This window comes from Vicugna pacos, chromosome 7, assembly GCF_048564905.1.
Source record: "Vicugna pacos chromosome 7, VicPac4, whole genome shotgun sequence".
Lineage (NCBI taxonomy): Eukaryota > Metazoa > Chordata > Mammalia > Artiodactyla > Camelidae > Vicugna > Vicugna pacos.
The window spans coordinates 78,957,832-78,975,917 of NC_132993.1; the positions used below are offsets into that span (position 1 = coordinate 78,957,832).

Here is an 18,086-nt window from a genome sequence, read left to right on the forward strand (position 1 = left end):
TAATTAGGTAAAGATGCAGGATACAAAGTTAATATACAGAAATCAGTATACACATGAAAAGATGCCCAATATCACTAATTATTAGAGAAATGCAAATCAAAACTACAATGAGGCATCACCTTACACAAGTCAGAATGGCCATCATTAAAATGTCTACAAATAATAAATACTGGAGAGAGTTTGGAGAAAAAGGAACCCTCCTACACTATTGGTGGGAATGTAAATTGGTGCAGCCATTATGGAGAACAGTATAGAGTTTCCCTAAAAGACTAAAAATAGACTTACCATATGATCCAACAATCATCTTCCTGGGCAGACATCTGGAGAAAACCATAATTTGAAAAGACACATGCACCCCAATGTCCACAGCAGCACTATTTACAGTAGCCAAGAATGGAAACTTAATGTCCACCGACAGATGAATGGATAAAGAAGATGTGTGTATGTGTGTACACACAAACACAATGGAATATTATTCAGCCATAAAAATAATGAAATAATACCATTTGCAGCAACATGGATGGACCTGGAGATTATCATATTAAGTGAAGTAAGTCAGAGAAAGATAAATATCATATGATATCACTTATATGTGGAATCTAAAAAAAAAATGAGACAAATGAACGTACTTACAAACCAGAAATAGATTCACACAGAAAACAAACTATGGTTACCAAAGGGAAAAGGGGGAGGGAGGGATAAATTAGGAGTTTGGGATTAACAGATACACACTACTATATATAAAATAGATAAACAACAAGGACTTACTGTATAGCACATGGAATTATTACAATTTCTTGTAATAAGCTATAACGGAGAAGAATCTGAAAAAAAAGTATATGCAAGTATATGTATAACTGAACTGCTTTGATGTACACCTGAAACTAACATTGCAATTCAACTACACTTCAATAAAAAAAAAGAATATTTCTCAATTTGTTTTTAGAATACATTTAAGAAAAAAAACTAGGGTAAATTAATTATTGGCTTTCTTTGGATTGTGCAGAGAAATTAGTAAAAATCTTCACCTTCTTCACTTCTTCAAACTGAATATTATCTGATGCTTTACATACTTGATTGTATTCTATTATTCTATCATGCCTGGGCGTTTGTAATATGATCCTGTTATGTGGCAGGTTGTTATTGCCTCAGGAGTGGTCCAGGACTTCAAAGGCATTAAAATATTCAACTCTCTTAGTAACCAGCAGATGGCAGGCTTCACTCACTTGTCTATGAGTGCACAGCTGAACCAAGATTTTAAAAGCAAGATACAGAGAAAGGCTATTTCTTTCCATTTGTAGACTTGACTTTGAGGTAAGTAGTCAGAAATCTAATAATCAGTGTTCCAAGAGATATATTCAATTAAACTCTAGTTTGTTGGTGTTGGTCTCAAAAGGATTGAACTTAGTGGGTGGGGCAAAGCCGCCTGAGGCAGGCAATTGGGGGCTGGGGTTGGTAGTAGCTGGGAATATCTTCTTGCCCCTGAGAAAGAAAGTTTAGGAAAGGTTGGAAGGTTGTCAGGGCTTTCAACTGGGGTGACCTTGAACCTTAGCTGAGGTTTAGGCAGAAGACACATGTCCTGGGCCAGTGTGACAGAGGCAATTGAGGGCTGCAAAATCAGCGGGCGTACCTTGGAGCACTGGGCTGAGATTAGTAAACATGATAAGTGATGGAGTGTGGGTCCAATACAGGGCCTGGCTTCAAAGTTTGGAGATGGTGTGCCTGAGAAGGCAGGAAACACCTCTATCCCAACAGCCAAACAGAGCTGGGGACAATGGGGTCTGTGTCTTCCTGAATTCCACCATACAGAACAGTCCCCACCCTTGAACACTGGCTCAGTCATGCACCTTGACCCTGAGCCAGAGTTTCTTTGATTGCTCTACTTAGCCCTGCTAGCCCACTTCCAAGACTGGAGACCTGGCATCCTTTTTTTTTTTTTATAATTGAAGTATAGTTGATTTACAATATTGTGTTTATTTCGGGTGTACAGCAGAGTGATTCAGTTATGCACTCCAGTGTTCACAGCAGCACTATTTACAATAGCCAAGACATGGAAGCAACCTTAATGTCCACTGATAGATGACTGGATAAACAAGATGTGGTGTATATATACAATGGAATATTACTCAGCCATAAAAAGAACAAAATAATTCCATTTGCAGCAACATGGATGAACCTACAGATTATCATACTAAGTGAAAAAGTCAGATAGAGAAAAACTTGTATGTGGAAGCATTCTTGATTACAGCCTAATACTTTCCAGCATCCCCTCTCTGGATCCTGTTCCTGGTAAGCAGGTGCTCTGTAGAAAATGGACAGACTTAAAAATACACTGTGCTCTATTTTATGGCTTCTTCCTGGTGTCTCTTGGTGATTTTTCTTTTCACTGGAGTGGATGTGCTACTGCTGATGCTTGCCTGAACAGTGTCTGAATTTGCTCACCCCTTGGAAGCTACTTTGAACGACCTCCAAAGCCAGGTTTGTTTTTTTTTTTAATGCTTTTAAGAAAGGAAGAAATATTTTACCAAGCAATTGTTTGGGTGATTTTCAGCTGCTGAAATATTTCAATGACATAATAAATATTTGAAATATTAGATAACGAAAAATGTTAATGGATTTTAAAAAATCCATCTGTTTGATTCAACAATAGCATTTTAGATGTCCCTTGATACCATGATGGAATTTTATTCATAATACCATTTTTTTTTGCCTAACCTCAGTTTTTTATACCTCATTATTTTATTCGTGTTATTATAATTTTGTGAGACTTGGAATCAGCCCCCTGGTTATGCCTTCTCTATTGTCTAATTTAATTGCTAGTAAAGTATATTCTTTTTTGTTTCCAAAATACATCACTCAGGTGATCCAAACTTGCCATTACAAAGTGGTTCTCATCTAGATATTACAGCTACATGTTTTAGAATTATCTAGTTATAAGACTATTCTCATACAAATATTGCAACTAGATATATTACACTTATTTATGCTACCTGAAATTGTAAAGGCAAAATCATACATCACAGAGTTTCTTACTGTTATTGATTTTCTTTCTTTTTTTAATTAAGATTAGTTCAGTACCACACTGGTCTTGTTTTGGATTCTTCTTCTCTTTTTGGTGGTGGTGGGGTAATTAGACTTATTTATTTAATTTCTTTTTAGTGGAGGTAGTGGGGATTGAACCCAGGACCTCGTGCATGCTAAGCATGTGCTCTGCCACTAAGCTATACACTACCCCCCAACCCTGCTTCATGTTGATTTCCTTTTCAAAAAGATTTCCTCACATTCTAGTAGGAACAGCCCTCTCTTAGGTAGAAGAGTGAATATTGGAAGAGCTGGGAGATGAGGGACTCCCTGACGGCTGGTTTGGCTCAAGGCTCCCCAACAACCATGTCAAAGTTTCCTTAGACATTGAGGCAGTCTGAGGGCTTCGATCCAACCTTCCATCCCTCTTCTCTCTCTCTGATGGCTCTCCCAGCCCTAGTCAGCTCCCGCCTCAGTCTCTCCCACAGGTATTTCCCCTAATAGAATCCATATTTAATTTAATTCCATTTTGGTGTCTGCTTCTCTGAGGACCCAGACTCACACACATGTAATCAGTAAAACAGTTTTCATATCTACATGGATTAAATCCATTTCTCTCTCTCTCTGATAATACATTTGTAACATCCTCTAGTTATAAAAGTAACACACAATCATTAGGCAAAATACCAAAAAGCATTTATGGCTTGCACTCTTTTGTGCCCCATATTTTCCCCCTGGTCCTGAGAATTCAGTAACACTGAAAAGTTAATTGTGTCATGAAACTCTGCCCTCCCCTGGCATGCCTTGGGAACCAGACCTGAAAGTCCATTCTCACAAGTTATTGACAAAATAAACTAGTCACATGCTTTCCCCAGCTATCTGGTATATTGAGAATGTTGTCAGCAGATGGCTCACAGGTGAGGAGAGGAGCTCACCCAAGGTGACGTCGAGTACCCGGCTAAAATTTATAAAAACTACAGGGAAGGAGAAGACAGTCTTAGTGAGGAATTGGAAAGTCCACACTTTGATACACCTGTGATCTAATGACCTTTCCTTGCTGGGCACTCTAGTCCTCCCTGTAATGCTCTTAAACAGACTCATCTCCCCAAAATTAATTAAGGATGTGCACACATATTAGCGATTAAGATGTTTATTCAGTTTTCAGTATATTCAGTTAAGAAATAACCTAAATCCCTAATAACACAAGGGTTTGTTGAGTCACGCACACCACGGAATAGCTCACAGCCGTTCTAAATGAGCTGGCCTGGGCTTTGCTGACTTTGAGAACTAATTCAAATAAAGGGCCGAGTGAAGAAGGCAGGTTATGAAACTACGCATAATAGGCTCCTAGTTTTTTCCCCCCAAACCATTATATAAATGCATGGGAAACACATGGAAAATTATATACCAAAATACAAAGTGATTACCTCCGCATTGTGGTGAGTGGGATTCGGTAGGATTTTAACTCCATTATTTTAAATTTATGCATTTATTGAATGCTTTTTAGAAAATACATATTTACTGTATTATTGAAAGACCAACACAAATATTTAAAAAGTCTCTCTAGTTGTCCTGGATTATGAAATGTGTTGATGAACATATTGCAAAATGAAGTTATTTTTTTCTGATTAAAATAACCCAACTCTCCAATAACTCCTGTTTCAGAGATAGAACCTCAGCTTCATTTCTATATATTTATATTTACCTCCTTGCATATGTATTCAGGTGGGGAAAATATTTAAGTGAGAAAAATTGTGGTTCTCACAGAAGGGCCACTTCCACATTTGTTAACATTACTCTCCATGTGGGCTGATGCTCATTTTCACATTTTTTTTTTTTATAATAAAGAACCAAACAGTGGCCTGGTTTATCTTTTAAAAATTAAACTTATAAATGTGCCCAATTAAGTTTTTGTGTGATATGCAGTATATGATTCCAGTTAAATATTCAAAGGAAACAGTGTTTACATTTGTTATGTCCTCTCCAAACTCGTGTTTACAATGTTTTGCACTTAAGAAACAAGGTTTTACGTAAGCGTTTTTTTCCTCACTTCCTGGAGAGTTCTATTTCAAACTCCCCTCCCTCAAAGAATTCCTACTACCGATGCTTTAATGGCCTTTCCTAGGTTTCTTTAGTTTAGATACTATGCTAAACAGCTGTCTCCTGTCTCCCTTTCCTTAAGGGCCAAAGAAGTTTGGCTTTTATACAGAAACACATGCTGAATATTTTATTAATACCCTGTGTGGGTGTATCTATTGAATTCCTTCAACTCTCCTGCCCTGAGGAAGCAATGCAGGTGAAGTTATACTTTCAGGAGGAGCTGGGTGCCCAGCCAGCGTCCTCATCAACCTTGCCTGTTTCTCCACTCTCTCTGGCTTACCCCACACACCTCACTTCTGTGTCCCAGTGACTAGAGATGAAATTATATTACTTGCTTAATTATCTTGTATGAATGCAACATGAAACTTACTTCTTGTCTGAGAAGCAGGGACATTGGTACATCTAAAGGCGGTTTTACTCAAGCTTTCAGGTTGTTCCTCTATATCCTTGAATGGTGGATGGACACGTGACCGCGGTTGCCTTTTCCAGTGCAGAGCTGGTGTGTGGCAACAGACACATAGCCGGCTGAGGACCAGGGGCTTTGGATCCTGACCCTCCTACCGCAGGTCCAGGGCACCCTTGGGAGCACCAGCAATCAGCAGAGACACTGGGCATCAAGTTGCCTCAGGTGCTCTAGAAGTGGGAGGAGCACCACACCCACAGGTGTAACATGCTTGGCGCTGACTAATTGGTACCTCAATCAAAAGCGGGAAAACACATTTTGTTTCTGGTGCTCCTTAAAGGGAATTGAGCAGAAGCATCATGCGTGTAAAATCAGAGCATCTCCACCATGGCATGGGAACCAGAAAACGAGGATCCAGACTTTGTCTATCTGCCTTGCCTTTTATTTATTCATCATTATTTTAGTTTTTAGAGTTTCTAGCTAAAAACAGAGCAGAAAGGCTTCTTTGTAAAAAAACAAAAAACAAAAAAACTTCCCCTTTCATCACCAAGTTTCTTCTGCCAACAGTAAACACATAGAGATCTTTTAGGCATTCGTTCTTCTGGCTTTCCTCCTTTGAAGCTTTATATTTTCAATCACATTTTTGCAAATCATTAACACTCTAGCAACAGAAGGCAAACCGAAATAAAATGCATTGTTAAAAAAAATGAGGTGTTTCGTTTGTCATATGGCATTTATTTTACAATGCACATATTAGGTCAGATTGTAAGGGCAAAAGCATCTTTCCCTGCATGGACCTCTCCTAGAGCATGCACATGGTTTACTCGGAACAAGAGCTTTTTCCACCAGCTTTCGCAGCCCTTCCCTACCAAAGGACATAACTACCACTGTGGCTTCTAGTGGCTTAAAAAGAAAAATGGAAGCATATCAGTAAGAAAAATGCTGCAGGGTGTGTCTACGACGAGCACTGCGGGTGTTAAGGCAATGGGCGTGTGGCCTTCTACAGGCGGTCTGGGTGGTGCCCGGCCTCAGCCCGAGAGGAAGTCCCCATTCTGGAAAGCAGGTAGCTCACACTCGTTTCGGGTTTGTTCGCTTTGGAGCACTCCTAGCTTTAATGTTCTTCTTGGGGCTGGCTGGTTTGGGAGCCGGCGGCTTCCCCTTGGGTTTCGGGGGGTTACTACGACTGGTGCGCCCCGCTGTTCGCTTCTTGTCCTGGATTGTCCTCCGCTGTTCCTGCAGCCTCTCTTCCCACTGCTGGGAGGCAACGTGGACACGTCACTGTCACGTACATCTCACCCTTTTCTGCTGTTAGATTAATGTCCAAATGCATGCAGGTTTTCATTGTAATACAGTAATCACACATCGATAATGATAATAGCTCTCCATTGTTGTTGAGCATGTATCGTGTACCAGATACTTTGGAAAGTGCTATCTGGTGATGTCTTGACATGCATTCATTTCATGGAAACAACAGCCCTTCTACATGGACACCGCTGTCATGACCAGGAAACAAGCACACTGATGTTACTTGCAGAAAGTCACACTGCCGACGAATGTCAGAGCTGGAATTCAAATCCAGCAGTCCAGACTCATATTGACCGACGCCAGAGCCCAAGGCCCTGACCCATGCATTTTCCCCATAATGGAACGTTCCTATACAGCAAAGCCTTCCCAAAAGGCTTTTATATGGCTAAAAACTGATGTTTATCCAGCCTCACTAGGAAATTGAGGTCTCTTACCACACTTAGGAATTCACCTAATTCTCTTACATCCAAAGGAAGGTAGAAGCCCCATCCACATCCAGTAATCCACTCAAGTGTAAGCTACCCACAACTGCTGAGAAACGAGTCATTTGAGATAATTGTTTCCTTGATAGAAAAGGATTTACTCTTTAAATATGAAAATATGTAAGAAAAACATGAAAAAGTGAGTCCACTTGAATAGACACTGCTTTCCATTATAACACGTATGTCCCTACGTTGTTAGAGTATTTCAATCAGCAAAAAATTTGAGCACAACTGGAGGCCAGGCACTAGAAACACAATGAAATGAAAAACACTGTCCGCCCACTTCTAGGGCACAACTCTAATCTGTTCTAAAATAATAAACTTGTTACTGGGCATTGTTATTACATGGCGATATTTTCATTTCCTTATATTGGAATATTTGCTGCCAAAGTGAATGACCCAAACAACTATGATTCTCGAAAGCTTTCTTTCCTCTCAACAATTTCAGGTCCTTATGGTGGACTTATCTTCTAGATTGATTCTTCTAATCTCCCGCAGTCTTGGAAACCAGATAACCATCCTTCTAGAATTTTCTGTCCAGTAAGGCCCAGGGTGCTCCTGAGTAGCACATGAGTACTTAGCGCAGATGCAACAGCAGTGTTTGGGTCTGTTACTCAGAAATGCAGAGGGGGAGAGGCTGTGTTGAAACTACCTGCTCCATAAATCAGTATTAACGTACTCTCCCCTTGCCCAAGACGTTGTATTCACGCAAACTAAGAGAACACAAGCAGGAGCAGTATCTTTTGTGAATCTGGAAACACAAATTCTCCTGAATGTATCGTAACATATTTTCAGGGAAAGGGGTGCTTTAAAAATTCCAAGCCAATGAACTGATCTCTTTAGTTCTAGAATAATTTCACATCTCCGGGCAAAAAAATTTATTCTAACTCCTCTAACTGAATTACCAACATTTCTATGATGTTACCAGTATAATTATGGATTTGGCCACAAAAGAATTACTTTTCGTGTATGATTTGAGAAAAGTCTTTAAATTATTTTAAATATAGGGAAAGGGTCTGCTTTGTACAGTGACAGTGTGATTTTTAAAACTAGGTATTCACACCCCTACATGTATATGACTGTTTTAATCCCTATGGATGTTAATTCTGTTCGAGAACCTGCTAAAACAAGGAAATGTAATACAATAAAGAAACAAAAAAATTAATTTAACTTGGAAATAGCCAGTAGATCAGTATTGAATTCAACTAAACTGCTTTTGGAGCTAAAGAGAGATTTGTGATAAAAACTCCCAGGGACAATAGCTATTCTCTTAATTACCTATTCAAAAGACATACCGCTGCTGTTGCTGGCTCCTGTGATAGCCTAGAGAGGAACGAATGTGAAGAATCCCCAAGTTCTCTGGGTTGTCTTTATATGCACTTAAACCCATATTCATAGTGTTGCTAATTATACGTACCACGGATCTCTTACTAAGTTGATCTCTCCATTTTTCAACTAAGCAATTTTCAAGAAGCATCATCCTGAAAAAAAGTCATTATCTTAATAAGCAACTTCGGATTATGAAAGTGAACAGTTTAAAAATACAAAAAATATGAAAACCAAAATTCTTTAGTAACTGCTAACCTCACAACCCCCATTTATGTTTTATTGATATTTCATTTCATTCTTCCTTGTACCTATATATATTTTTAGATCACACTGTATATTTAGATCATATCATATATTTCCTTTTATCATTGTATTGTATGTATTTTCTGATATAATTGAAAATTCAAAATATAGCTTTCATAACTATATAAATTACAACTATAGATAGCCATAATATATATAACTGTTTCTTTACTGTTGAATCTCCTCTTTTGCTTAGCTATTATTACTGGCGTTGCACTGAATATCTTTGCATATGTATTAGTGTGCACTGGTTGGTTATTTCCTTAAGAGAGATTTCTGAAAGTAGAAATCTGGGTCAAAGACTGTGTATTTTTTTTTTGTAGGTTTTAAATACTTAATGCTAAATTTTTTCAAAGTGGGTGAACTTTCATTTAATTAACCAACATTAAGACTAGGTAAAAATGGAATCTTGTGTTTACTTGGTTTTACTTGGGCTTACTAAGGAGGTAAATATCTTAATGTTTATTTATTATTTGTATTTCTTCCTCTGGAACTTTTAAATAGATTTATGCACATCAATTTCTATATGGCAGTCTTAATGCTTTAAACATTAATTTATATGAACTCTTTATAAAGTAAGATTACTATTCTTCTGTCATACCTGTTGCAAGAATTTTTTGTCTTTTTTAATTTTTGATTTTTATGTATACAGTATTACATTATAAAATTTGTATTGACATTTTCTCTTGTAATTTCTTTTTTTCACCTTAAATTTACAAAATTTGGATATATATTTATTACTTATAGTTTTTGGTGGGCATGTTCCTATGTCACTTGGTAATCTTGGAAAGCATGTGGTTTTTTTTATTTTAATTTTTATTGAAGTGTAGTTGATTTATGATTTTAGTTTCAGGCTACCTTGTAATTTCTTACATTACTTTTAGGTTTACAAAATATTTTGCCTTTCAGATAGCACAAATTTATTCACTGAACTTTATCCTTTTTGATTCAGTTTTAAAAATATTTACCTCTTTAACCCATTTGAAATTTATTTTCAAGTACAGCAGAAAGTGAAAACATATACTATTTTCCAGATAAAACTTTTTGCAACATTTACTAAATAATAGTTTCATTTTTATTTATTTGCCTTATTTTCTTTATAATGTAAGTTCTTTTGTGCATTATCATCTATTTCAAGACTTTTTCCTCTGTTCCATTTATCTACATGTCTACTCTTGCACCACATGGTTTTAACAAGTGTAGCTTTACACTAGTTTTGCTTGTCTCATAAAGCACATTTCCCCTCATCCCTCTTATTTTCAAACTCCTCCTTACAACACCAGTGTAGTCTTCCAAATGATCATTAGCGTTATTTGTGAAGACATAGATCCCAATCATCCAAAAAATTGTTACCAGGATTTGGATCAGAATTACATGAATTCTATACACTAACTTGGGAAAATGACACAAACACTGCTATTTAACTTGTTTGTAACCTATTCATCTGTGCAAATAGAAATTAACGATGAGCCACCCGGTGCATCCAAAGTACTGCTTCTAGTACCGGGAGGATACTAGCACCGTGCCTGAGACGAGCCCAGAAACATTCATTCGACATTTATTCATTCAGCTCCTTTACAAAGACAAGAAATCAGCAAAGCCAAGAACACAGGAAGTATGAGGAGGGGAGTGAAGTCTGTTTCTAAAGGTGTTTTTTGCTTTTTTTCAGAAATAGAGTCTTGATCTATATCTACCCAGAAGAAACAGATGAGTATTATTAATGGCAGAGAATCAAAGGGAAGACTTTCTATAAAAAAGAGTAATTTTGCTGGAGAAATATATTGCAGCAAGTTATGGGGCTTATTCTGGAACCCACACTGAAGTGTTTGATTTTTATATTTTAAGGAATTTTTACATTATAAGAATATACAAAAAGTTTCTAAGGAAAGATGTGTGGGGAGACACACCCACCTAGCTAGAGATATAGTATAATATATGTGTGTGTGTGTGTGTGTGTGTGTAATACTCTAGCAAACAAATGTTGTAAATTAAATGTAAAGAAAATGTGTGGAACTATAGTCTCAAATGGCCATCTTTACTTGATTTGTAAGTTATTAAAGAGACCTTAAAAAAATTCAGCATTTGCCACACTAAGGTTGATTTGAGTAATTTGAAAAGTTAGTTTTACTCAAAGTAATTTATTTGCCTATAAGTTTTTGAAATCAGGTAATGAATTCGGAAATTGAGTTTTAAAGAGTCCACTCAAATACTCACCTTTCCATTTTTCTTTAATTCTGTGAAGAATTAATTGATGGTTAGAATGCACGCTATCCCAACCAAGGCATCTACTGAAACTGATTTTTCAAAAAGCTGGTGCTGTTTTTTAAACCATGACTGCTAAGTGGGATTCATGTTTTCCTAAGCAGTGTGCAATTTGGGGGGGCCCCTCTGTGCCTACCGTGAGCGCCATTCATAGCACATGATGAGAACGTCTTGATGGGGCAGGATGTGAGGACACTGGCAGGATGAATTCGTAATGAGTGGGACTTGAGTTCGAGGGATGGGTGATGAGGACTTGAAGATCTCTTTCACGTCCACCACTGTCGTCACCTCATTACAGCCACTCCTCTGCACGGCTTTTATTTTGGCATGGATGACTGCAATTGAAAAATAGATATACGTGTTGTTGAAGCTCTGGAGAAAAATAAGGATGGTGTATTCATGCCAACTTCTGAGCCTCTCTTAAAGAATCACTCCTGTAATTATGGTCATGTCCAAGCTGCCCGAATGCAGGCAAAAAAGCCCACACAATCATATGCTAAATGTAAGCCTCCCATATTGTCAACAATGTCTTAAAAGTCCCGAATCACGCTGGAAGATGGAAAAGTAAATTGACAAGCAGGCTCAGTCTGGGTTCTGCCTTTGGCTCAGTGACCAGGCCTCGTTGGGCTACAGATAGGGTTTGAACAGAGAATCTCATAGATCCTTCTCAGCCCTAAAATTCGGTAATTGTAAAATTGGGGAAGGAGGAGTTGACCAAAAACATATCAGGGCATTTAGTTCCTTAGAATGTCGAGAAAATTTTATAGAAACAATATTTGTTTCTGCTCTGCCTTGTAATGAATTTAAGTGAGCATCATATATTGTCAGATTCAGAAGCCACCTTAGAGTTTGTGTGGTTCAATCACCCACGTGCTGTTGGAACTCGCTCTGGTCCAGAGGAAGTTATTCCAGGCATAACATTTTCGAACTGGAGGGAGTTCTCAATCCTTTAATTTCCCAAACTGCCAAAACAGGGTCTGTGGTGGGCAGAGGGAGAACTCTTATTACAGATGGCTGTTAATGTCACGGTGTCTGATCCTGCTTTCAATTCTGACTCTTTTGGTCCCTTGCAATTACCGCCTGCCGGGGAGTTGTAACCAGCCTAGGATGGCTCTGTCTTGGATTCCATCCTAGGAAGCTGGTTTCTGAAGGAGCCAAAGAATTTAAATAGAAAATGGTTTCATCATCAAAGTGGTTATGAGGCAATGACCCCCCAGAGAATAGCATGACAGCAAAACTAATTAGCTGGATAGTGTCAGATGAGGGATTTAGTAGATCAGATTAAGACAATATCTACGTAGAACAGATTTAAAATAACAACAACAACAAAGCTACTAGAAAAGATGGTGGGGTTTTTTTTTTTTTTGGTTGAATTACCCACTCTGGCTGTGTATGATTCTCAAATCTGAGAACTTAAATAAGAGGTTATTTTTTCAGACTGCTATAGTGCCCTGATCTTCTTGCTTTCATGTGGGTTGTATAATATAAAGGTTCTTATGATATAAAATTTCAGTTTGAAATATGGAAAACTAAATTAGCAAATAAAACAAACATTTCCCCCCAGTTTCTGTTATTTCAGCAGAAATGATTTTAAAAATGCAAATAATTATAAAATAGCCCCAAAAGATATTTTTAAAATATTTTAAAATTACATTTACTTTCAAACGATAAAAGCAGAATTAAATTTACTTAAAACACTCAAAATCTCATGATTGACGTGTCCTCTGAAGAAAATGCTGACTGGGTCTTTCAAATAAAAGAAGAGAGAGTTTAAGCTACTTATAGGGTCTTGTGATTAACATATTCCCACAATTTCTTTAAGGTGTTTCATATTCGTAGCTATTTGTAAGTAAAAAGATACATGTTCAGATCTTAATCCCTGGGTCTCTGAGTCTCAGATTAAATCCATGAATCTCTCACCCATCCTTCCTGCAGCAATGAAATCTTGGGAAGAGAAAAGCGAGGTGCTGTCCTGGCTGACAGCACCTCTCACCAAGACAAGTAGGATTGTGGTGCCAAACTTGCAATCTGAGCCATATTGCTGTTCTCACCTGAGTAATTTACTTTGTTTTCACCTGATTTACTCAGAAAAGCAAGAAGTTTTTATAGCTGTTATTGTGCCATCTGGAACCACATGATTCACTAGAAAAAAATCACCAACCCTCTTCTTCACTTTATGACTAGCAGGTCTGGCTTTGTCATGTGCCAAGTCCCCAAGCCAATGGTTTCAACAGATGATTTACCATAACTGTAGTTTTTGCTCAGATACGTTGCCAGGGTTGGCTTCACCTTTTTGCACTTGCACCGATCTGGAGAAGACAAAAGAGAGACAAAGGTGGAAGTAGGTTCTGAAATCACCCTGGGAAGGAAAAAAGAGAAGAAGCCTAGAGAATCACGAACTCACCAGGGCTTAGGCGTTTACAGTCAACGTCAAGAGGCCTTTCCTGTACCATCATGTCTGGCGTGATGTCTATCCACTTAACATCTGAAACACACACAGGGCCACATGGGTGTGGTCAGTGATTCAGTCTGTTCTCCCAGCTGAAGTAAGAAACCGTCTGGAGACATTAACTAACACAGCATCACACACACACAAAAATCCCCCAAAATGGTATGTGGTTGTCAACTACTTCTTTCACACAGACATCCCTAGGCTTAGGAAAGAAAACTTTCAGGTGAGACCTCTTATCCAGAACGAATAGATGTGAACGCATATCCATTTAAACTACCTGATACATACAGCCATCTATTTTAAAATGTTGACTTCCCAAGTTGAAAGTTGACACTACTCAAAAAACCCAGAATATTTCCAAATCCTCACCTCATATTTTGCAGAAACCGTCAGTCATCCCAAACAAGCACAACCCTCCATCACTTATACAATTTAAGCAATAAATGTGTTTTTCCTAAAACTCTGAATTAGAGAGGAGTTTCTATTTACCCCCTTCATTTCACTTCTCCTCCTTCACATTTTGGGCAATGCTCTGAGGTCTAACTTCAGAAACTACACTCAAGCAACACCATAATTTCTTTAAATGTGCAGCAACCTAGGTCCAGGACAAAAGGATGCAAAAATATTCTTAGATTTTTATTTCAAGAAGTGGATTTAAACCGGCTCCTTCTTCCTAGAAAAGCAGCAAAAAGACCAAAGAGAAAAGAAGGAAGTGGTGGTTGAGATCCGGTTAACTCAGATGCCACAGAGGCTGGCTCTCAGTCAAAGACCATGAAACAGACATCACAATTTTCCAGGGCAACTACATTTACCAACTGCACTCCTGGTGGGGAGTGACAACTGGTATTGCTTTTTCGGAAAGAGTTTTCAAGAGCTAACATTCAATGGAGAATCCTGGTGGGAACGTTTTAAGGCTCAAATGATACAAGTAAAGTGCTTACAGCTGGCTCAGACCCACCTTACACATTATATACTTGTTTACTGTTGCTGCTATTACTGTAATCCATTACTGTAAAGGAAAATGTCCCCGATGGCCCCTCTTTGGAAGGAAAATCTCTCCCCTCCCTCTGTGGGCTGTGGCGTTCTTTAGCTCCCGAAATTCTTGTAGAGAAACCAGACTTCTCCCTAAGTCAAGTCACCAGCCACCTCCTCTAACCCTCCTCAGTGGGATGAGGGGGCTGCCCGACCACCCGCTGGCAGCTGTAGGTGTGCCCGCCCTGTTCTCAAGCAGCAGCGGCAGCCCAGGACGCCTCCTCACCCCCTCTCCGTCCTTCCCCAGGCCTCACCCTCCGGGAGGTCAGTGACGATGGCTTCGGGCGAGATGCACACGCCCCGGTCATAGACGGGCAGCTCATCGCAGGCCAGGCTCTCGGGCCAGCTGTGGTTGTACATCTTCATGAGGGGCTCGCAGTCGTCGCGCGCGCGCTGGCACACCGACTTGCATGGCTTGATGGGGTCGTGCAGGAACTCCAGGGTGCAGATGGGCGCATACATGGCGCAGAGGAAGAAGCGCAGCACGGCGCTGCAGTTCACGTCCACCAACTCCTCGTACTGCTCGATGGCCAGGATGGCGTTCTCCTGCGTGCTGTGGTGCAGGTGGTTAGGCATCCGCGTGATGTTCCAGGGCATGTGCCGGCACATGGGGATGCGCACCGCCTCGCAGGGCGCGCCGCGCACGCCCAGCGCCAGGCGCAGCCACAGGCACAGCGCGGTCAGGATGGAGAGGAACATGGCACTGCCCTCCCGCTCCGCCACCCCGACAGGCAGAATGGGCCCTTCTCTTCCCGCCCCTCTAGTCTTTTCCCCTCCCTTCCCGAAGGAGGAAGTCCTTTAGGGCACAGGGGATGCGGTCTTCCCAAACTCCCGTGGCCAGCGATGCGGGGCCGCTGGGGCCGGCCGTGGGTATCTGCCGTCCGGTGCAAGGAGCGCGAGCAGCGCCAGCCCTCAGCCTCCGGGGCGCTAACCCGCCCTGGCAGCTCCAGTCCCAGGCCCGGCCGTTCCGAGCGCAGCCAGCCCCGGCCATTGCGGGACCCTATTTATCCCGCCACCTCCCCTGACGTGGGCCCGGAACGCTCCCTTGGCAGCTGCAGGCGCGGCGCGGGCTCCCCCTCGGCAGCCCCACCCCCAGCCCTCTCTGTGCAGAAGAAGTGACATCATCTCCTCCGGGCCGCAGCCCAGGGCTGGAATCCTGCATTCCCCCAAAGTCCCTCCTTTTTAGTCTGGCCAGTCCTTTTTCTTGAGACCAAGAAAAGGAACCTCTGGCAGTCGTTTCGGACACCGGATCCAATAGGGTGCAAGAGAGGATTTCAAGAGAAGGACAGACGGCCTTTTGAGTCAAAGCCGAACTTCGAGCCTTCTTTGTGAATTCCGCAAGTGTAGAGTTGGAGGCAATTGTGAACTTCCAACTCTGAAACATACTTGCTTTCTCCGGTAGGGGGCGTGAGAATCGCCGAGCAGTGAGGCTTGTGTGGAACTGGGAAGAGTGCAGTCCTGGTTGCAGCAGGGTGGACGCGTTATACAAACAAACCACCCCTACCCCGCCGGGAGTTACATGGCGTTTGTTTTTGTTGTTATCGTTGTGGCTAGTAGACATTCATTTGGGCTCAAGTTTTTCCAGGATGGCATTTGATCTGTACCTGTTCCAGGAATCGAACTGCCTGAAGGTGTAAAATCATCTTCTAGTTTGAGAAATGTCTTCCATCTACCAACAGGCCCCTTCCTTCTCCTAATTCCCTACTCCACTCCCCAACACAAATGAAACCCAGCAGAAAATAAAGACAACTTTGGACACCACAATCTGAAAGATTTTTTTCCTCCTTCATGCCAAGAGATTTTCAACCTGGCAATCTAAAATCTTGGTATTTGAATTGCTTGGAAACTGTTATTTAAGTGAGAAAGCTGTGTACCATGGAGAGCGATGATGTACATTTTTTCTCTTTTCTCTTATTTTTATTAGGAAGAGGTAGTAGAATCAACTGCTGGCTCAGTTATCCACAGAAAAGGGAGGCTTTACTGTAATAAGTGGACATCAATCTTCGGGCAGTAAGATTTCTGGTATATGATATTTTCTTAGGGTATCAGAATATGTAAACATGTTATCTGAATGTTAATTTTTAAAACCATAATTTAATTGGAAATCTGAACTTAAGGCAGACAGGTTTTTTTTTTTTCCCCTCTGCAGAGCTTACATTCACAAAGTTAGTTCAGTTTTGATCCTGATCAGGACTGAGGGTTAAAATAGCCCAAGGAACTTTAATACAGCTGACATTTATTGAGCCTGTGCAAGGGGCTAGGGTTGCTGCTAAGAGCTTTAAATGCATTCTTATTTTGGGGGAAGAACATGAATCAAACACAGTAGGTTGAAAGGGTAAATGAGACAAATACATCTCAGGATTCACTGGAGGAATCTGATTCTATTTATGGGAAGCCCTGGGTGTCCAAATACAGCCAGGCCAATCTAGACAGGTATCACAGTTTTCTGTAGAACAGATATCAAGCTTCAAAGATGCCAATGAAAGCTGGCGAAATATCAAGCAAAGGGGGATAGGTCCGATGAGATCTCAAGCCATTTCCAGCAGTAAAGTCCAATGGGTCTACACTCCTGGCTTAGTGAAAAGATTTTCAGCCCAAGTTCCTACCAGGGAAGAAGACAGAATTCTGAGAAAGAGCTAAACTCCCAGCCCTTTTCCTAGGAGTTAGATGAGGAAGGCCATCTTGAGGAGGGCTCAGATGTCTGCAGCCAGTTTGAACTTGCTTCACAGTTTAGCTATGCAAGTACCAAACCACATTTCAGGTGCTTCCCTGATGTTCTCAGATGGTGTGTCCTTCAAGAAAGGGTGAGAAGTTAACAGCCCTTCTCCATTGTCCATCAACAGATGACTGGATAAGGAAAATGTATTACACACACACACACACACACACACACACACACACAATGGAATACTACTCAGCCATAAAAAAGAATGAAATAATGCCATTTGCAGCAACATGGATGCACCTGGAAATTGTCATACTAAGTGAAATAAGTCAGACAGAAAGGCAAATATCATATGATATCACTTATATGTGGACTCTCAAAGAATGATACAAATGAACTTAACTACCAAACAGAAAGAGACTCACAGACAGAAAACAAACTTATGGTTACCAGGGAGAAAGAGGTTGGGAGGGATAAATTAGGAGTCTGGGGTTAGCAGGCACAAACTACCATATATAAAATAGCAAAACAGCAAGGTCCTACTGTATAGCACAGGGAACTACATTCAGTAGCTTGTAATACACATGAAAAAGAATATGAAAAAAATATATTTGTAGCTGAATCCCTATACTGTACACCAGGAACACAACATTGTAAATCAACTATACTTCAATTAAAAAAATAAAGTTGAAAAAAAAAAGAATCCTTTCTCCATGTAGCTCTTTGCTTATC

General features: G+C 40.3%; 1 protein-coding gene across 1 annotated transcript; it reads right to left on the reverse strand.

Moving 5' to 3' along the window:
* Positions 1–6,242: 6,242 nt before the first annotated feature.
* Positions 6,243–15,758, reverse strand: SFRP4 (secreted frizzled related protein 4). Its single transcript, XM_006198525.4, has 6 exons — positions 14,944–15,758; positions 13,610–13,690; positions 13,449–13,514; positions 11,342–11,540; positions 8,729–8,792; positions 6,243–6,778 (listed from the first exon to the last, which is right to left on the reverse strand). Exons 1-6 carry the CDS (start codon positions 15,386–15,388, stop codon positions 6,593–6,595), a joined length of 1,041 nt encoding a protein of 346 aa, XP_006198587.1. The 5' UTR covers positions 15,389–15,758; the 3' UTR covers positions 6,243–6,592.
* Positions 15,759–18,086: the final 2,328 nt, after the last annotated feature.